General features: G+C 36.8%; 2 protein-coding genes across 4 annotated transcripts; one reads left to right on the top strand and one right to left on the bottom strand.

The window, feature by feature from the left end:
- Window positions 1-92: 92 nt before the first annotated feature.
- Window positions 93-19,141, bottom strand: rpl36a (ribosomal protein L36A). Its single transcript, XM_030145807.1, has 6 exons — window positions 19,134-19,141; window positions 3,351-3,401; window positions 2,599-2,704; window positions 2,451-2,518; window positions 1,066-1,188; window positions 93-172 (listed from the first exon to the last, which is right to left on the bottom strand). The coding sequence occupies exons 2-6, from the start codon at window positions 3,351-3,353 to the stop codon at window positions 152-154; spliced, it is 321 nt and encodes a 106-aa protein (XP_030001667.1). The 5' UTR covers window positions 3,354-3,401; window positions 19,134-19,141; the 3' UTR covers window positions 93-151.
- On the top strand, window positions 4,048-20,732 carry btk (Bruton agammaglobulinemia tyrosine kinase). Of its 3 annotated transcripts, none has more exons than XM_030145805.1 (19): window positions 4,048-4,136; window positions 7,651-7,702; window positions 7,919-8,077; window positions 8,259-8,363; window positions 9,577-9,658; window positions 9,900-10,016; window positions 10,118-10,182; window positions 12,587-12,774; window positions 12,916-12,978; window positions 13,112-13,166; window positions 13,267-13,346; window positions 13,663-13,790; window positions 13,973-14,044; window positions 17,695-17,866; window positions 18,047-18,266; window positions 18,417-18,481; window positions 19,222-19,340; window positions 19,906-20,063; window positions 20,190-20,732. In XM_030145805.1, the coding sequence occupies exons 3-19, from the start codon at window positions 7,937-7,939 to the stop codon at window positions 20,259-20,261; spliced, it is 1,902 nt and encodes a 633-aa protein (XP_030001665.1). In that variant the 5' UTR covers window positions 4,048-4,136; window positions 7,651-7,702; window positions 7,919-7,936; the 3' UTR covers window positions 20,262-20,732. The 3 variants fall into 3 exon arrangements, with proteins under 3 accessions (XP_030001665.1, XP_030001663.1, XP_030001664.1); XM_030145803.1 differs by having other exon boundaries at window positions 9,900-10,025; window positions 20,190-20,730; XM_030145804.1 differs by lacking the exon at window positions 4,048-4,136 and adding an exon at window positions 5,820-5,882 and having other exon boundaries at window positions 9,900-10,025; window positions 20,190-20,730.
- The last annotated feature ends 1,173 nt before the right edge of the window (window positions 20,733-21,905 follow it).

Below are 21,905 nucleotides of genomic sequence, written 5' to 3'. Positions count from 1 at the left end.
TTTGCCAGGCCTGGACAATTTGACAATTAAATGTGATTTTTTTTTATAACCACAAGTATAACAGAAAACAGTAAAAGACCACACCTCCAGAGTATGTTTTACAGATTTATTGAAAATAGTGACAATTTCATCCAGGAGACTAAACCACAGTTTAGAACTGAATGACCACACCCTGTAAAAGAACAGAGGAAAAGAATATTAAAACAAAGCTCAAACAGATTTATATCAAGATGACTTCAACAGGTTTCATTCATATTTTCTGGTCTTACAATAAGCAGGTTTCCTATCATGTCTGTATCCCAGTATGAAAACACTTGGGCAACTTTTATGCTCAACATAAATTATGTAAAACACAGCAAATGGACTACTAGGTCATAATTATGTTCCTTATTCCCATATTAAATGAAATGGGTCAGATTTTTTTCAGGCCTTTTACAGGTCTGGGTAGTTGGTCTGAAATGGGTCTTGAATTTCCTCCAATATTATGGTGCTTATAAAGCTTATTGTTTCATACAAATAGGATGCTATAACAAAGCGCTGCAGACAAGTTTATGATGGCTGACGCGACATTTTCTCATGTTACAGTTGAACAGTAAGCAACCACTGAACCAAATTTTCACACCTCTGCTCTCATGCTCGTCCTACCAAACAAAAAAAAAACCCTCAGTGGAGTATCTGTCAGACAGCAGACCACATTTAGCAAATAACTGTTCACCAAATAACAGTTAAAAACATCTGTATAAGAGGAAAACAATGCCCTTATTAATCTGACAGTTTCTGAATATTTTTGCTGAGGTAATCATAATTATGTCCACCATATTCTGAGAAAAATCACCCAATATTTGTACTTTTTAGCATCCTCATTTCATCATTATTGTCTGGTCACCAATTAAAATACTGGCTGACAATAATGTAAGTAAATGCTTGACCAGTACTACTGGGACATGGTTTCAGTGAATGTACCAGCACAATAATAGATATAAAAACTACTGAAATCAAAAACTGTGGCCACCTATTAATTCAGTATGCAGATGAGATGCATAAAAGTTATAATGCATGTCTTACCTTTCTCTTCTTGTCACCACCCAACTCAAAGTGCTTGCATCGTTTGATGGCCAGCATTCTCTTGGATCTGCAGTTGGGCTCCACGCACTCCAGCCTCAAGACAATCTTCTTTGTTGTCTTAGCCTGCAGGGTGAAAAATTAACATTTAGCTTACTTACTTTTAAATAATTCATTAACTCTATCAGGTTTCCAGAGTTATTGAATGTTTTTCAAGGGAACTAAATCTCTAAGCTCCACATATGGACAAATCACAGTTCATACAAATACAGTAGTGAGATCCCATTCAGATACACTATTGATATAATTAGAAAGAGTAAAATTGAACATTTACATAAAAAAATAATAGAATCATTTATGGTAGGCCTATGCAACATGAAAAATGTTTACGTACATCCTGTTTAAGTCAGATATGGATCAACTAAGCTTGCATTATAGAAAATTTCAACCTTGAATTAATAGACTACAACACTGTAAGCCCAGAATCTGTATTTACTAAAATGCTTTAATTACAATGCATTTAAATGATTTAAGTTTTATGATGTTACTATAAAATGTTAAGTATATTCTACTAATTTGTAAACATAGTTGAAAGTACAAAAAAGTTTAAGTTGAATGGAATTAAATCACTAAATTTTAGTCATGACCACACCTTTTTATCTTCACATTGCATTGTGGGTATTGGGCATGTTGTTGAAAATGTGTTATTTTTATGCGCAGGGGTTCAGCGGGGTTGTGGTGTTAATGTTAATTTGGATGTAATGTGTGTATGGCAGTGTTTATTGGCCTTTTTGTGTTTGTATTTTTGTACAGCTGCACCATGAGTCAGAGCCAGAGGAAGAACAACAGCTTTCCTGTTCATCTCAGACTATTACTGTACAATGGAAATCTTAATGTCTTGACAAATTAAAAGCACTTCCTGTACTGTAAATAACATTGAGCTAACTTCCAGTCATGCTGCAATATATAACGTTGAATAATTTCATAACTATTTTAGTCAGGAATAGGATTTTGAGTTTGATTATCTTAAAAAAAAAGTTGTTTAATCAATGATAAATTAATCTGGCTGCGATTGAGAAAATTAGTCAGTGCAACCTAAAATGCTGAGTTGAATGGTTGGATAGTGGGGTTGATTTTACAACAGATTTAAAGAACGAATAACTTGTCTTTTAGGATTTTCTACTTAATAGTTTAAGTTCAATACTTTTAGCATTAAAGTTGAACCTACTTAAACCAACTGATTAGTCGATCATTACTCAAATCATTTAAGTGCAATCACTTGCCTAAAATTTTGAGTAAACTCTACTTATCCGGGCTTACAGTGTAAAGGCTAATTTACATCCTTGATTTTCAGACGCTCAAAGATGGAAAAAAACATCTGCACTTGCCTTTTTTCGGAAAATTGGCTTCGTCTGACCACCGTACCCACTCTGCTTACGGTCGTATCTCCTCTTACCTGCAAAACATTTATGTATTAATTACTAACATTCATTCATCAGTGTTTCACATGGAATACTCTTGCCAGTGCCTGCTCACCCTGTGCATAGAGGGAATCCTTTCCCTTCTTGTACTGGGTAACTTTGTGAGGCTGGTGCTTCTTGCACTTCTTGCAGTAGGTCCTGCGGGTCTTCGGGACGTTCACCTGTACAAAGACAACTCACCGTGAGCTACAATTTCATCAAACAAAGGAAATGTACTAAAACCTCTTTTGCCATTTGGAAAGCGATCCTACAGCCTAGCTAACACTAGAACGCAGAGACTTTCTGATGACATCTAGTCATGCATTAACAGCTGAGACGTAATTAAACTATTTTAATTATAGCCAAACGCCATTCAGGTCATGCCATGTTGTCACTTTAATAAACGCACCGATCTGAGATTGTAAAACTCGGGTTGACATGTTAGCATGCTACATTAGCACTAAGCTAGCCTATATCATTTTTTCGTTATTACGGTGCGACATACTCATATGGACTCTAGTGGTTGTGTATGGATACACTGTTTACTGCCAGAACATCAACTGGAAAGAATTTTAACTTAGTAATGCTCCAAATAAAGCCAGGTAGTGTTCACCCATGGCTAACGTTAGCACTACTAGATGAACATACCGGGGAATTTTCAAAATGCAATATAACAACATAAATACAACAATAGTCGTCCAATAATATCATCTATGTGTTTATCAAATGACTGGCCATACAAATATATAAATACATCGCAGCAACTAAGCTTTAGTTGGTAAGATTGAGATTGATTCTTTAAAGTGTATTGGTGTAATTATTTCGTACCATGGTTGCGACCCGATGCAGAGGAAAAGAGGAAGGAAGAAGGCGGAAGCACTTCTTAAGTCGGACCTCAGTGGTGAACAGGCCGCGGAGTGTGACAGCGCCCCCTAGCGGCGTGGCGTGTCAGGAGAACTACACCTACAACCAAAACTGAAACATTTAGTGGCATACATGTAAGAAGTTTGACTCTTATTACTTTTTTTCTTTTAAATTTAGCATGCTATCTAGTAAATTTAGAAGATATTATTCCTAAAAAACAAAACAAAAAAACAAAAACAAAAACAAAAGGTTCTTGTTTTTTGGTTCTCAGGCTTTGACAGAGGAAGCCACTTGAATGAGAGGTGAAACATCCTCCCCACAGAAGAGATCTACTTGCCTTCTATATAAACTCTTCACATTACTATGATCTTAATTTCTACAGAATGTGCACATGTAGAGGACACTAGTTTAATAGAATAAAACAAACTGAAGAAAATGGATTAAGCAACTTGCACATAAAGCAAGCTAAAATTTCCAGCTCAATTTAATGATACAATAAAGGACTGTGTTAATGTTTAGCCTGCTTCCATTTATCACCAAAACTGTCCAGAAGGCTGATATGAAAATGAGCAGGAAGAAAAAGGGGAAGTAAGCGGAGTCGATTCCTCTCTGTGGGTGGGTTTTACCCTCTTGCATCACAGATTAACTCACATTTTATGAAAGGCAAGCTACTGAGGCAAAGGTTCATACTACTGCTCCAAAGTTCAGCATCTGTAGTCTGCTCTGTCACATTTTGGGGAGGGGGTCTAGGTAAGTAACAAGGCTCTTCACTTGTCAACATTTGTTTAGTGAGCAACTGATGATAACTGGATTTACTTTGACAGACTGGGGGCACAAACCCATAATTATCCAATATGTATGCACGTCTTAAATTAAGAGGGTCATAACTACAAAAATACGACTAAATCATAGTGGTGTTATTTGTAAGAATGCAATCTTGTGATGTTTTGTGGTGTACTGAGTTGTGTGAGAACATGTTGCATTTTTTTTTTTTTTTTTTTTTTTTTTTAAGCTTTGTGGCAACTTGAAATAAAGTTGTTTAGCTATATGTGGTAATCAGATACTGTCATGTGGTCAGCATCTTTACAATTGATATTTAGCAGATGTTTCACTTGAAGTAAACCCTTTTGTACGCAAGCAAAATATCACATTTTGTAAAACTTCACTTGACAGGAGATCTTAGATGCTAATTTGTATATTCAGATAAATTACTGACACTGAAGACCACAGTGCCATGTCGATGTGGTGTAGTTAAATGGGTCTGTGCGTTTGTGGGAGGTGTTTTTGTGGGTAGATTTAACTCTGAAGTCTTGCTCTCCCTTTTTCTCTCACTACCCCTCTTTCATACATCTCTACCACACACTTATCTGTCAGGAAACGTCAGGAAAGAGAGCATCTAGACAGGTTCCTGTTAAACTAAATAATTAATGATAAGGTTCTGTTTGCTTTGTCATACATAGGGGACGTAAAGCAACTAAATAAACTCTTATGTTCAAGCATAAATTAGAAGATTTTACAGCTAATACCCCTTTTTTTTGTATATAATGCATATATAGGCAGATAGCTCATCATATTTTCTGATTGTCAGACAGCTAAAGTGTGCATGGGCTAAAATACTTTAAATGTATGTTGTCTTGAAATTAGATGCACTTTGACTAATTGTTGTCACCTGAAAAGTCGCAACAAATTGCATTTTCAAGACCAGTTTTAAACACAGATATTGACATGAAGAGAAAAAGTGTGGAGACTTTCACAACTCAAGAAGTGCTGAAACACTGAGCCCTTGAAAGTGATGAAGAGTTAAAGTGCTGTTGTGCTTTGCAGAAACAGGTGATCTCTTCAGAACATACACGAATACAGAAAACAGAGTATGTGCATTTTAAACATGCACGCTGAACTATATTTGTCACATAAAAAAGGTACTGTCAGGTTGAAGGGCTGCAGTGCACTGGGTTTCTTCTCTCTTCATATTGCAGTACAACACTGATGCAACTTCCCTATGAGTTTGTCTGTGTCAGCCACCCTGAGTCACCTCCCTTCAAAAAACACAAAGAATTCTCCCTCTGGTAGCCATGATGCAGTGAAATATGGACGTAGAGTTTCAGATACCTAGTTCCACTTATCACTGAGAGGTAGACAGGGGGTGGTTTACCAGTGTGTTGACTGTCTTTAACAGAGTTCACCGACCTCTGTTCAAGTTAGTGATATGAAAAAACATCAGATGGGGACGAATGAGAAATGAGTAAAAGAATGTTTCATAGAATAGGGAACACTACTGTCTGTACATGACAGTGCAAACAAAACCAGTAGGTACCGCCACTTTGGTGTGAAGAAATGTCACCCTCCTGGTTAACAGAGAGAGTCAGAGGCTTCTGGTAGTGCTACAGTTACAGTTCAGATGATAGAAGGAAGTGCTCACAAGCTGAAAATAGGCTAGGCTGAAGGGCAAACACATCTGACAGAGACTAACAATGAGCATTCAGCTGTGTGTGAAGGGTGAGTTTAAACATCTGATTATCCATGTTTGACCGAGTGATACGATGCTCTAACTTCCTACAACTGTGCTTTTATTTCATAGTTCACTTACATTTATATGCAAAGTATTGTTACACAGTAAATCAGAGTATTTGTTTGGAAATATGTCTGTAAATTGTACTTTTTGTAGTTGCGGTTTTAGGATACGCATCAGTCATCAAGAACCAAAGCTGAGTTATTTGTCTGTTTCGTCGTATTTGATAATCGTACACACTGGCCCGTCACTGGAAAATCTTTTCATATTAATTTCTATTTTTTCACTTCCTATGAAATCACCTGTTTCTTGCAGTTTCATCTTTCCTATAAATTACTTTTGTCTGAAAAACAGAAAACACCATATATTAAGTTTGAGATCATACGTTTAAAGAAATCCAGTTGCAGTTTTGAGGGAAAATGTATATATATGTATATATGTTAGAGTTTTCCAGTTATCCAGAAATCATGTACTTGGAGGAGAAATTCATTTATTCACCAGTGTTAAAACAACACATAAACTAAAAATATCTGATAAATGCGGGTTAAATATAACTGTGCATATGTGAAAACGTGTCTGAGAAAGGCAGAGTAAGCCTGAAGGTGATGTTTTTAGATGTTTTTTGTTTCTAAATGACTGAGACCCATGACTTAAGAGAACACAATCGGGGAAAAAAATTATTAGACCACCCTTGTTTTCTTCAATTTCTTGTTCATTTTAATGCCTGGTACAACTAAAGGTACATTTGTTTGGACAAATATAATGATAACAACAAAAATAGCTCATAAGAGTTTAATTTCAGAGCTGATATCTAGCCATTTTCCATGTTTTCTTGATAATAACCCAAATCACTTCAGTTCTTAGATCAGTAACTATGGCACTGTACTGACAAAAACAGTGCTTTTAGGCATTCCGTGTTTTCTTTTCTATCTGTTTTAGTCACATGGTACACACAGGAGTTAGTACTTTGATGACTTTTGATGGTCTAATCATTTTTTCTGTGACTGTAAATGGGTCAAAACACAGTAATGTCCTGTCAGAGAGTGAAGTTTAACTGATTGCCATTCCAATATTTATTTCAATATAAAGTAGCTCCTTGTTTTGGATAATCCCTTATGGTCCAACTAAAGCAAAAATGAATTTAAATGAAAAAAATGTGGGTCATTTAGCAACGCTAATCTGTCAAATTGTCTCTAAAATGTCCCGTCAGAGAGATTTCGAATACAGCTTTATTTTTTAATTATAAGTACTGTTTTATATAGTTTTATTTGTACAAATTTCAGTCATATATTTGCAGGCAGGTTGCTGCACTACTAATTGGTTTACTATATTATAGATTCTAGTTTACCACAAAAAAAAGATTACAAAATGGAAATGGGTGTGTTTGTTTTGTGGGTGTAAAGTTAGCCTCTACCACCCTCATTACCCAAAACTTGTGAGAAATGTTCTAATGACTGAGTTATATCCTGTGTAACTGAACATGAAAAAAATGAATACAGAGTGTAATCATAATCCACACATGAAGATTACATAGATATGAAATTTACACCTCTATCCAAATTCATCTCTGAGTTTCCCACTTTACAAGCCTTTATTTGGGTGACCGTGCTGCTGCGGTGATGACCAGGATACAGCAGCTGAAGGAAACAGATGTGGATGTTGCTGGCATGAAAAGCAGGGCTTATGCAAACTACAGCTAATCACACACTGATACGTGTTCGCTCTCATGTTGCATGTCTCTTCATCTCTCTGCAGATCTGTCCTCTCTCCTGCTGCACTGACATTGCCCTGTATCGACGTAGACTGTGTACGTATGAAATTCAGTTTAACAAGATTTAAGACTTTCAGAGCAAATAAAACCACTGAACGTTTTAGTGTGAAATTCAACAAAAACAAGTTATCATTCCAGTGGATCAGTGGATGAGTCAGTCACAGCATTCAGTAAAAAAACAAACAAACTACTGCCTGAGTCGAGGTGTGAAACAGCTGCAGTAAGTGTTCATTACATTCTGTCCCTGTATAGAAGAATCCTGACTGAATCATGTCTGACAATATTCTTGAAGAAATCTTCATAAAACGATCGCAGCAGAAGAGGAAAACTTCCCCGTTAAACTACAAGGAGAGATTGTTTATCCTCACCCAAGAAAAAATAGCCTACTATGATTTTGATTCTGACAAAGGGGTAGGTATTATGACCAACAGAACATTTCTATCAAAATGTGAAACAAATTAATCTTTTGTTTTGTTTTGTTTGTTTTTTTTAACTCATCACATGCAACATGTCGGACTCCACTGATGCAGAACAGTGCAGCTACATTTATCAGTTTAATCCAAACGTATCTGTTTCCTCATGTGTCAAGCAGAAGCGAAAAGGCTTGAGGGGATCTGTTGACCTTGAGAAGATCAAGTGTGTAGAAACGGTCCAGCCAGAGCCCAATGCACCACAGGAGCGCATGTATGCATTCCAGGTAGATATTTAACTAATTATTTATTTAACAGAGACACACTTTTTGGAAAAGGTCACATGAAGGTCATGGACAGACCTGTGATAAAGAAGAATTGGAGTTGGATCAATGACAGTGAATGGACACACTTGTTTTATGCTCAGTTATTCATATCTTCGTTGAAAAAGTCACTTTTCCCTCAGTTTTCTCAGTTTTTGATAAAATAAACTTCAAATTTAATCTGGGCTTTTATAAACATTTACATGATTAGCAAATTAAATAATGGAAAATACCTGAGTTTGACTGAAAAAATGCAAAATACAGAGGATAATATTATAATAAAAAGGGCGATAATCACTTAAGACAGGTTAAATAGAGAGAAAAATTAATTTGGGAACTGACATAGAAGTAGCACAGAGTCTTTATGGGTTGAATATAGGGGGAAAAAAATATATATATATATATTCCCTGAGATTTGAAAATGCAGACGTTAATAATATAACACATAGTGATAAACTTTGTAGGAGAGTTAAATGTTGAGAAAAAAAATATCCAAAAGTTGCCACGAAAAAAGGGTCTTTAAGGGTTAAAGTTTAATTACTTTTAGTAATGTATGTATACCTGTTTCATTCGAGATAGCTGCAAAGAATAATATGGTTCCACTGACAAAAGAATTAAATGAAACAGAACATTATTTTGGCGAAAATTAATGAATGATGTGACAAGGTTAGTATGTGTTTTATAATATATAGCATAAGCCTAGTTATTTTTAGATACTGTACTAATATAAAGCAACATATTACTTTCAGTCCTGCCAACTGTACTTTAATAATAGATCACCAATGTTCCTGTTAAAAACAACATGGAAACTGCACCAAAGCAAGGTTTCTAATATAAGACTTGGCATTAGCAGACAAAACAATGCCTTCCTTCAGTTGTCAAAATTGTGAAAGTCCAAAGAAAGAAGTGAAACCATCTCCCACACTCAGATGAACTGTGACACTGCAGGTGTTGCCGTTGAACATAAGGTAAATCACAGCAAAATGTACCACAAAAAAAGACGTATTTTACAGAAAATACCACTTAAGAGACTGTAGAGTTTCTGTCACAAGGTGCAGTTACTACATTTAACCCGGTGCCTGTTTCTAAATGACAATATTTGGTACATAGCAGGTAAAACATGCATCTGCTGAACTACTTCTTCTGTCAGCTGATTTTTTTCTCCATCTTTTTGCAGATTATTTATGATGAGGGACCACTGTACATTTTTGCAAAGACTGAAAGTATTCGGGCTCAGTGGATAAAGCAGTTGAAAAAAAGTGAGTGTATAGATATGCATAAAAATTTACATACATATCTACAATGTAAGTGTCTTGTCAGTCACAGTATCTCATTTATGCATTAGACCCCATCTGAACAGTAGCTGAAGTTGGAAGCCTATGCAAATGAAAATGTTGATTTAATGTAAATGTTATCCCACACTGTCCTATGTGTGTGTGTGTGTGTGTGTGTGTGTGTGTGTGTGTGTGTGTGTGTGTGTGTGTGTTCTCTTGTGCATAGTGGTGCGTTTTAATAGGGATCTGATGCAGAAGTATCATCCTTGTTTCTGGGTGGATGGGATATGGCTGTGCTGTCAGCAGGAAGTTAAACAAGCTATGGGCTGCAAGGTGCTGGATGGTAAGAACGGTGAGAATGAGATTACGTTTGGTTTAAAATCTGCACAACTGAGTCCTGTAACAAAATCTGATCAGTCATGACTCAAATAATGTCTTTGATAGGCTTCACATCTCAACAATCTCAACGAAGGGGATCAAGGAAACCTCTTCCTCCAACCCCAACAGAGGTATAAACACAATAGAAACACGTCAGGGCCAGTGTAATGGGAGGGTTTAGTGGGTGGAAGAGACACAAGGACGTACATGTGATTTATCTGAACCTTTAAACCTGACACTTAGATCCAGTTCAAAGTCAGACTTTCAGATATTTGTTGTGCAAAGTCTTACCTGTCGTAAGTTGGTCTAATTTGCTGTGAATTTAGAGTAAATAAAGACTTTTTCTAACTTAATTAACCATTCAGTTCAGTTTAGTCCGACAACTGATTTTCAGAAAGAATTTTAACAGATACAAGTCATAGTTTAGATACAGTATATTCATCTATTTTCCAAACCACTTGGTCTGGTATACTGTGGATGTGTCACTAGTTCACCACAGGGCAAGATACACTATTCAAGAATTAATCATATGAATAACAAGAAAAGCACTCGGAGAGCGCAGTCCTCCGCCAAGACAGATCTGCCCCCCCTCTCCCCTGATCACCACCAAAATTTAATCCTTTCTTCCTTGTGCCAGTATCAACATTTCCTGAAAATTTCGTGAAAATCTGTCCATATCTTTCTGAGTTATCTTGCTAACAAACAAACATGCACGCATGCACGCACACAAAGCAAAGTGATCATAATACCTCCTGGCAGAGGTAATAATAAGTGGTGCCAGGCACAACAAACCCCGCCCCTCACACGTACTGCTGATATCAGCATATCAATTGCCTCTATATATGTGCCAAGTTTGAAGTAAATTGAAACAAAATTGATGTTTTTATAGACATTTGAAATTTTGCCCATTATAAGTAAATGGGGGAAAAAAAGAGTTTAAAAATTCATGAAAAAATTGGAAGTTTGACCTACTTTTCCCAAAATGTAATCAGATCAATTCTGGGTCACTGGTAATCTATAAACCCAATTTGGTATGAATTCAACTAACAGTTTTGGGTAACACTTTACTTGAAGGTCTAGTTTATAATGCATTAAGTGCACATTCATAAGACATTATAATGCATTTATAATCCATTATAAAAGTTATTACAACAGTTTATGATCATTAACAACAACTTATACCAAGGTTAATAAAGTATTATAAGTGTAGGCATAATGTATTCTAAATTCAGCTTTCATTATATTTTATACACCCATACCAAAGTGACAACAGTGTTTGTAGAAAGAATCTCAGGTCCTGGGATACAATACACATTCTAACCATCATAACTCTAGCCACTTATAAAGACACAGAGAACTGCTCTGACATGTAGTTTCTGAAACTGAATAATGCCTTAGAAACATCAATAATAAGTTACAGGAGGACTTTGAGAGCTTTTAGTAAAGTGACAACACTGTATAAGGTTATTAGCAATTTTATGATATTATAACACAAGTATGATGACGTATGAGCAGTATCTGCTGGCTCTAAGTAAAGTGTAAAAATTATACATCAAAGTGTTCCGAATAACTCTTTATTTTGCAAAAACAAGCAAAACATTAAAAGAACAGAGACAGTAAATAGAAGTGTTACATGTTGCTTTATACATACATAAAAAATAATGTGTCAGCTCCAAATCTTTGTTAATTCAAACACATACTTTTTTTTTTTTAATAAATATGAAATCCCTAAAATAGATGGGTATAGGGACCAGTGACAAAACCTAACAAAAGTTCCCCACCTAAAAAAATAAATTCCTTCACACTGCTTTGGTATGGAGGTATAAAACATAATGAAAGCTGAATTTATAATACATTATGCCTACACTTATAATACTTTATTAACCTTGGTATAAGTTGTTTTACATGATCATAAACTGTTGTAATGACTTTTATAATGCATTATAAATGCATTATAATGTCTAATGAATGTGCGCTTAATGCATTGTAAACTAGACCTTCAAGTAAAGTGTTACCCAGTTTTGCTGCTAGAGTGTTAACAAACAAACAAACCGAACCAAAAACAAAACCCCTGGCCTTCCCTTCTAATAATCACCTCATGTTCCAGGAACTCTTTAGGCTCAGGATTGTTTCTTTTGACTGAATAATTGGCAGTTTCATCCTTTTACATTTCCAGCAGCTTACTGAAATTTCTAAAATTATTTTCTCCTCTCATTTCTCATTTCACAATACTACTGAACCACAAACAAACCACTGATTATGTACCATACTTCCGTCCTTTTTGTCACGTGGTACCACCAGTTGTTTGAGTGCCAACAGAGGGGTTAGTTCTGTGTTAAAGTGCAGGCAGAGCTGGGACATTTTAGGCTAAACCTTGTTTCATTTTTTGTTTTTTTGGCTAAATTATTTTTTATTTTCATCTGTCAAACTTGGATTAGACTCAGAGCAAACATTCGAAAACCATGGACCAGTCTGTAAAACATCTTTATCTAAGCGGCCTGCTTCTGAGAACGTTGTCCACTAATCTTTGGTCAGGAGAAGCCAGGTCGACCTTTGCCTCCTCAGCCACCAGAGCAGCCCCCCCCCTCCACAGGCATGACCGTCACAGCAGAGTATAATTACACACCCATGACGCCCCAGGACCTGGAGCTGAGGAAGGACGAAGAGTACACCATCCTTGAGATGTGTGATGCTAACTGGTGGAGAGCCCGGGACAAATACGGGTGAGGGTCCACATACAAGAACTCTTGCAGATTAAATACTAGGATCATGCATTTGTTTATAAGTTATTAGTTTGTCACTTAGATGCACACTGTGTGGACACATACATTGTTTTAATGCAGTTTTGTTGTTTTGTTTTGTAGAAATGAAGGCTATATACCTAGTAATTATGTTGTGGAAGCAGAAAAGGGGCTAGAAAAGTTTGAGTAAGTATGGGCTGTGATATTCATGTGTCTTTTTTTATGGGCAAATACAGCTGTGCATGCATTTAAATGTGTTTATTTTTAATTTCTGAAATAATTAAAACAGACAAAGTAATATTCTTGTTTATGTTCACAGCTGGTATTGCAAGAATACAAACCGCAGCCAGGCAGAAACCCTGTTAAAGACAGAGGTAACCCCAGTGAAAGACAGTAAAATAAGTTGCTGGAATGGGTGTCATCTAAAATGAGCAGATGTATATTTTAGTCTGTGTTTTGTTTCCTTCTGCTTAGAACAAAGATGGAGGGTTCTTGGTACGGGACTCAAGCAAAGCTGGGAAGTATACAGTGTCGTTGTTCAGCAAGGGCGGCGGGTGAGAAACCTCAGAGGTGTTAAATATTACTGTACTGTGCAGTTTTACATACTGTATCCAGGCTCCAGTCATGTGTGAATTTATCAAAAGAAGAACTGTTTGTAATGAAAGCGGAAACAGTGAACCACAGAGGGAAAGAGATGTAAATTATTTATGCAAAACCTAGACTTAAGCTGCTAACAGAGTTTAATCAGAAGACTGAACTACACTGTGGAAAACACTGAGAGGATGTTTCCTTTATCATTTGTGACAGTGAATAAAACCTGTTGACGTAATCTGATGGAGTTACACGTTTTACTCTGATTTCTCACCATAGGGAAACTGGAGGAAGCTGCAGACATTATAACATCTGCACCACCTCACAAGGACAGTTCTACCTGGCAGAGAAGCATAATTTCAGCACAATCCCAGAGCTCATCAACTACCACCAACACAACGCAGCAGGTCAAATATTCTGTGTAAAAGCATGTCTCATGAAGCGTTTTGCCATATTTTCATTCTTTGGGATTTGTCATACACTTAATAAGGCAACAGAAAAACAGGAAGTGGCTCAGGCACAACAAGAGCATTTTCTATATAAAGGTTAATATCATGGATAATAATATTCTGGTGTTATCTTTGACTAGGTATGGTAAGCAGGCTGAAATACATCGTATCTAACCGGGTGCGACCTCCGTCGATAGCCGGACTGGGCTATGGTAAGTCTATCAGGATCAGTACGACTCAAACCTGGATACACATTCTGTGTCGGCTGTTAAATCTGATGTCGCTAAAACTGAAGGTGCTTACTCTGGTTCTGTGGTAACTACTAACCCTGTGAGGTTATGTAAAAATGCATCATCATCATTCAGTGTTGGGGAAGTAGACAAAAACATGTTTAACAAGTAGTTTATCAGTTTAATACAACATTTTGCAGCTGTTTTCTGGTTGTTCAGCTACATTCATATCTGAATAATGATTCAGGTACTTACATTTTTGTGTAATTTAACTACTTAATAGCCTTAAAAGCATCATTTCTTAATAACTAGGGTTAGGGCTAGGGGTAGGGTTAGGGCCAGGGTTAGGGCTAGGGTTAGGGCTAGGGTTAGGGTTAGGGCTAGGGTTTGGAATTGGGATAGGGCTAGGAATAGGGTTAGTGCTAGGGCTAGGGTTAGAGTCAGGGTTTTAGTTAGGGCTAGGGATAAGGCTACGGTTAGGGTTGGGGAAAGGGATAAGAGTTATGGTTAGGGGTAGGGCTAGGGTTAGGGCTAGGTTTAGGGTTAGGGTGAGGGCTAGGATTAGGTGTAGGTTTAGGGGTAGGGTTAGGGGTAGAGTTAGGGTTAGGTTTAGGGTTATTTACAGGGTAAGTGTTAATTTACATGTTTGTTACATGTTAATTATGTTTAATATATTATTTCAAGGTATTTAAGGGTTAATAACATGTTTATTACATTTTATATATATGTTATACACTATTACAAGGGTTAGGGTTGTTCAAATGTTAAATTTAATAACATGTTTATTACATGTTTATAACATGTTAATAACATGTTTATTACATTTTTAGTTTATGTTATACATTATTACAAGGGTTAGGGTTTTTAACATGTTAAATTTAATAATATGACTATTACATGTTTATAACAAGTTAATAACATGTTTATTACATTTTTATCATAAGTTATACATTTTTAAAAGGTTTAGGGTTTTTAACATGTTAAATTTAATAACATGGTTATTACACTTTTATAATACGTTAATAACTTTTTCATGTTTATAACACGTTTATAACAGGTTTATTACATTTTTATTATATGTTACACATCATTACAAAGGTTAGGGTTATAAACATACTTATAACATGTTTATTATTATGTTTATTGTATGTTTTTACAATGTAAATATGTGTCAGGGTTTGGGGCTTAGAGGTTAGATTTAGGGTTAGGTTTAGGGTTAGGGCTTGGGTTAGGGTTAGGGCTAGCGCTAGGGTTAGGGTTAGTGCTAGGGTTTGGGTTAGGGTTAGGGTTAGGATTAAGGTTAGGGGTAGTGTTTGGGTTAGGGTTAGGGTTAGGGCTAGGGGTAAGGCTAGGGGTAAGGCTAGGGTTACGGGTAGGGTTAGGTTGAGGGTTAGGGTTAGGTGTAAGGTTAGGGGTAGGGTTTGGAGTAGGGTTTGGGTTAGGGCTAGGGTTAGGGCAAGGGTTAGGGGTTAGGGTTAGGGTTAGGATTGGGGTTGGGGGTAGTGTTTGGGTTAGGGTTAGAGCTAGGATTAAGGCTAGGGTTACGGGTAGGGTTAGGTTGAGGGTTAGGGCTAGGGTTAGGATTAGGGTTAGGGGTAGTGTTTGGGTTAGGGTTAGGGCTAGGGTTAAGGCTAGGGTTAGGGCTAGGGTTAGGGCTAGGGTTAGGATTAAGGTTAGGGCCCAGGGTTAGGGTTAGGGCTAAAGCTAGGGTTAGGGTTAGGGATAGGGTTAGGGTTAGTGCTAGGGTTAGGATTAGGGTTAGGGCCCAGGGTTAGGGTTAGGGATAGGGTTAGGGTTAGGGCTAGGGCTAGGGTTAGGATAAGGGTTAGGATTAGGGTTAGGGCTCAGGGTTAGGGATAGGGTTAGGGTTAGGGCTAGGGCTAGGGCTAGGGTTAGGGTTAGGGCTAGGGTTAGGGCTGGGGTTAGGGTAAGGATTAGGGTTAGGGCCCAGGGCTAGGGTTAGGGTTAGGGCTAGGGTTAGGGTTAGGGATAGGGTTAGGGTCCTGAGTTAACCTCAACCCTAACCCTAGTAACCTTCAACCCTAACCCTAACCCTACACTAACCCTAATCCTATCCCTACTCTTAATCCTAACCTTAACCTTAACCCTACACTACCCCTGACCCTACACTAATCCTAATCCTACCCCTACCCTTAACCCTACACTACCCCTGACCCTACCCTTACACTAACCCTAACCCCACTCTGCTTGGTTGATGACAGTGTTTCCACATTGACTACAGATTCTTTCAACATCCAAATGGGTCATATCTGACTCTGCTGAACAATGAGAGACTGTGTTTTACCTGAATTATTTAACTGTGCTGATAGGATTAATGCTTCAAAAGTTATTTAACATTTTCAATCAGTAGATGCTTTTGGTCAGTGTTTAGGTCTTTGAGGGTTAAACAACGGGCCCATTTTTACAAGCTGAAAGGACTTATGGGTGTGAATTTTGTATCTCAGGTGCAGTGTGTGAATTCGTTATTGATTAATTTTTATAAAGTTTTTTGATCTGCTTTAGTCAGTAAAGCTATATTTCTCTTTTTTGTAGCTATTGTAGTGCAAAGTAGTTGTAGAAGTAGAAGTTGTTGGTTTTTTTTTTTTTTTTAGGTTTTTTTTTATATATATAAATTATCTGCCTCAGAGATTAAATATACTAAATATTACATACTTTAAGAAGATGAATTAGAAAACAAATGTCAAAAGTGCTGTTTAGCTGATGTTTTCACTGTATGGTAAAGTGTTATTACACATGTATATATTGGTATATGTACATTTATATAGTGCTTTTATCAATCTTCCACTAGAGAGAACCTATAAAGTGAATGCATTGTAATGTGTAGAGAGTGTTTCGAGTAGATCTGGTAGCTCTGAAACAAACATTCCTTTTGAGAAAAAAAACATTTTCTCATTAATTCTCAGAATTTCACATTGTTACCCAAGACTTAATTAACCCTTTCATGCGTAGTGGTCACTACAGTGGACAGTTATTCTACAGCTTGACTCTTGTATATTCATGGGTTTTGTTGTTTTAGTTCCATATCAACCAACACAGTGGACACTTATGCATCATCACATAAACTGCAATTCATACCATTATTGTAACTTTGCTGTTCTTCATTGGTTCTTGAGTGGAAATCAGTTGTTAATATTTATTTTTTGCATATTATCTCCATGAAGTAAGTAATAACTAGTATTAGAATATGTTAAAATGTGAGGAAAACATCAGATTAGTTGCATTAAACATGGTTTCATTTCACTGTTTTCATATCACTTCATGATATTGGGTTTTAAATACATGTTTCTTTGCTTCAAGAATAAAATTCATGGTGTACTGAGCGGACATTTTTGTAACTCCATGAAAAACAGGTTGATTTAAAAAAAAAAAAAAAAAATCAATCAGTGTTTTTTTTTCATGCCTAAAGAGGGATAAAAACACTCAGGAAAAAAAAAATCTTGATTAAGGTACTCATAATTCATGCATGAAAGGGTTAATTGACTTAATGTTTCTATAGTGACTCAAACCAACTTTTATTCTGGAGGTATTTTACTTGTAGACCGGTGTGTGCTTCCAAAGTAGTTTCCCCAACACTGACTACATGCTCTTGACTCTTCTCCTGTGTTCCTCAGGTGTGTGGGAGATTGACCCCCTTTATCTGACCTTCATCAAAGAGCTGGGCACTGGTCAGTTTGGAGTGGTGAAGTATGGAAAGTGGCAGGGCAAACATGATGTGGCCATAAAGATGATTAAAGAGGGATCCATGTCAGAGGACGATTTTATAGAAGAAGCCAAAATAATGATGTAAGCAAACTAAATGATTTTAATTTTACTTCATTGGCTCTTTTGCTGAAGTTTTTCATGTAATCCATGCCTATCTAAGACTCTATAAAACTATTTTGCCCTACTGGGATTTTGTTTTATACCTTCTGTGAGTAAAACCAACTTGATATATGACCTTTCTTCCCCCATTTGGTCAAATAGGAAGCTTTGTCACCAGAACCTGGTCCAGCTATACGGTGTGTGCACCAAACAAAGACCTATTTATATAGTGACTGAGTTTCTGTCCAACGGCTGCCTGCTGACGTACCTCAAGGAGGGTCTGAAGCAGCACCCAACAAACGTTCAGCTCCTGGAGATGTGTAAAGATGTCTCTGAGGGCATGGCCTACCTTGAATCACAACAGTATATCCACAGGGACTTGGTGAGAGACAAAGATCTACTGTGGCAGGCTTTCTGGTGTTAAACAAATACAAATCCTGCATCTCGGTATCATGTATAGTTGAAGCTGGACATAGTTCTGACTGTTTAATGATTAAACTTGAATAAAAACAGGCGATTGTTTCATTCCCAGGCTGCAAGGAACTGCTTAGTGGATGGCAACGGAACTGTTAAAGTGACTGATTTTGGATTGTCAAGGTAAAATACTTTAAAAAAAAAAAAACACTACCAGACACTTATTATCGAATTCTAGACTTTATTTACTATTGATGTGAGCTCTAGATTTCATGTTTTCGGTATCTTTCTATATTATGAAAGCCAAGTGGCCTCTGTGTATGTGTGTGTTTCTTGGGAATCACACAAAATCTGGAAAGAGCTGACCACTGCAGTTTGGCATACTTATGTATTTTTGGCCAAGGAAGACAGTGGTGAAAACGGCAAGTTGATAGGACCAATATTTTGGGAGATATTAGAAATTTTGTAATTACATTGCTATGCCCAGAATGCTTTGGTGGTGACTGCTGGGTGAATGTCTTACAGCTAGGGCACCGCTAGCAATTGTGGGCCCCATGAAAGGTTAACATTGTGGGCCCTTCAAAAAAAATAAAAGTATCTGCAAATTTGTTGGGGGTGTGGTCCTTAAGTGCCGCCATAAGGGGCATGAAACTGAAAGTGGAACTTAACTTTGGGCGTCCGACTCCTGTGCCTCTCTTTTACTCCGGAGCTTACACGAAATTTTCACAACTTCTAACCCACATCCACTGGGCCCCCTGAATTTGTCATGTTTACCCCCTCTTTACGGCGCCCCAGCGTTACAGCATGCATGAATACACAACAGCATAAAAACTACCACGTCTAGAACTCAGGGATCCCCACAGGTTAACATGCTAGTTAACAGTATTAATCTCTAACCATGATCTAAACTCCTGCTCTCTTAGGTATGTCTTAGATGATGAGTACACAAGCTCAGCTGGTTCAAAGTTCCCTGTTCGCTGGTCGCCTCCAGAGGTCCTCCTGTACTGCAAATTCAGCAGCAAGTCTGACATCTGGGCATACGGTAGAGTAAAAGAACATTCCTCTCTCACCTTCGTAATGAATGCCATGCAATTAAAAGTAGATCAAAAGGAATAAAAACGAAGAAAGTAGTAGAAAATATAAGATTAAATAGAGTCGAAAACTTTTTATTAGTCTTATTTATGTAATTTTTCATTGTTTTTTTTTTTACCTTTCACCTTGTTACTGTCGTTCATGTATCTTTATGCTGAGCTCCTACAACTTGTTTCCAATGCAGTTTTTCTGCAAATGGCAAAAAAACTGATTCTGATTCTGATAAGTGCAAATACAGTAACAGTAAAGAAGCTGGTTCATAATGGAATTTTATTTGCAGCCCAGTGTGTGGAAATTAAATCTATAAATTTGAGCGACGATTTCAAAACCCGTGTTTGGTAAAGTCTTATATTTATTCATTACAGATTGTTTTTTAACATGTTGGGCATGTGAACAATAAGCTGTTTAAAACAAAAAGCCTCAAATGGGATTGATAAAGTAGTTTTTTAAGGTATTGTGTTGTATTTAAGCACTATTCTCTTTCTACATTTATAATTTACATGCATACTTTATAGGGGTTCTAATGTGGGAGGTGTACACACTGGGACGTCTTCCATATGAACGCCTCAACAATACGGAAATAGTTGATCAGGTGTCCAGGGGTCTGCGCCTCTACCGCCCCCAGCTGGCCAATGAGAAGGTCTACAGCATTATGTCTAGTTGTTGGTTGGAAGTAAGTGAAATCTGTTGTGTTATGGGATTTAACAGGGGATGCACACAAACACTTGTAATGACAGAGACACTACAGACAATGACCATGATATTTACCATGATGACAACGTCTTTGTTTTGTCTCCAGAAAGCAGAAGAAAGACCCACCTTTCAGGAGCTGGCGTCAAATGTTCAGGACCTTCTGTATGAGCTCCAGTAAAGCCTCAAGAAAACCACAGAGACATGCTTTAATTAAATTAAGTTAAAACAGGTTGAAGTTGGGACCTCTGCAATGTGAATATGTGTAATGTGAATGTGTAAGTCACTGATTGGAATAGCTCACATACCACTATTAGAAGTACAGTTATTATCCTATAGACAGGTAAATGTGTATATATACGTGGGATTCAAAGCCTGTTGTGCATGTCAGTTCTGTATTCTGGTGATTCACTGTGGAATGTAGCCCTTTGCATGTTTAAACAAGCTTTTAAAATATCCTATCTATTGCGTAAATAAAACTTAAATTAAAACATCTGACCCGGCATTTTTGATACATTAATAAAACTTCAACTGTACGTATTTTGCATCCAAGACCCAATGGTTGGTTGTAGATGAAATACCTGATACTCCCTTATATTTTAGGAAAGGAGACTAACGCGTAAAGACCCAGCAACAGCAACCGGCAACCAAAAGCATCTACTGATCTAAAGTGTTTAATACCTGCTGATCCACTAATATTATCAGTATATGTAAATAATAAGTGTAAAATGCAGTTTGTCGTCTTTTCATGGTCATCAGATATGACCCATTTGGACGTTCAGAGGCTCCGTAGTTACCGTGGAAACACCATCATCTTCTATAACACTGATTCGCCAGTAAAACCCATAGAGTTTGATCAATGACAGTGGATGGAAACGCTTGGTTTATGTTCAGTTAATGACATATTTTGTTGGAAAAAGTCATGTTTTCTTCATTTTTTTTCGCTGTTTCTGATAATATTTCAGTCAACTTTAATCTGAGCTTTTATGAACATCATATGATCAGTAAATGAACTATGGAAAAATATCTGATTTTCATTGAAAAAGCACAAAATACAGAGGATAGTATTATAATTCATGGTGATAAATCACTTAAGAAATGCTAAATAGATTTAGGAGCTGCCATAAAAGTAGCACTGGGTCTTTATGGGTTAAAATGGTTAATATGCTGTATATCTTGATGTTATTCTACACTCTATTTTATTTTTAAGAAGGGCCAACAGTGTCCTTACTTTCCTTGGAAACTGAATATTTTTACATGAGTTTTGGTATCCCTATGTTTTTTTATTTGTTTTTTATTTCCACTTATTCCTGAGGTACATTGAAGAACAATTAGAAACATTATATAGGTTTCAAATATATTTAACGACAAATCACATTTAAGCAAAAAAAAGTTATTAGTGTCATTCCCAGAACTTGTGGTCATGAGTGTAGATTGAAACAAAATCTCACTCTTTTCTATTTTATGAATCTTTTATAGAGAGTATTATTTGTTTTTGTGATGCATGCTGGTGTGGACATTCCAGAATCACAAATAAGGCAATTTTGTAAAGGCTTGTTGGAAAATTATGGAGTCTTAGCAGGTCTGATCGGGATCTGACCAAGAAGTTAAGATCTGCAGGGATATATTTTATCTGCTTTTGGTTTGAGCTTCAACCCCTGCCTTCTGCTCAGAGGTGCAGATATCCCTATAGAAGAATCACACAAGCTAAACCTATTTATTATTTATTTCTGTATTACTTTATTTATTCATCAGTTATTCCCATAATAAACAGCATCAAACAACTTGCAGTAGCCATGCAGAGTCTTGAGGACAGTAAAAATTT

Source organism: Sphaeramia orbicularis, chromosome 10, assembly GCF_902148855.1.
Source record: "Sphaeramia orbicularis chromosome 10, fSphaOr1.1, whole genome shotgun sequence".
NCBI classification, from domain to species: domain Eukaryota; kingdom Metazoa; phylum Chordata; class Actinopteri; order Kurtiformes; family Apogonidae; genus Sphaeramia; species Sphaeramia orbicularis.
Note: the sequence above shows the minus strand (reverse complement) of the source record. Positions and strands in the feature narration are given on the sequence as shown.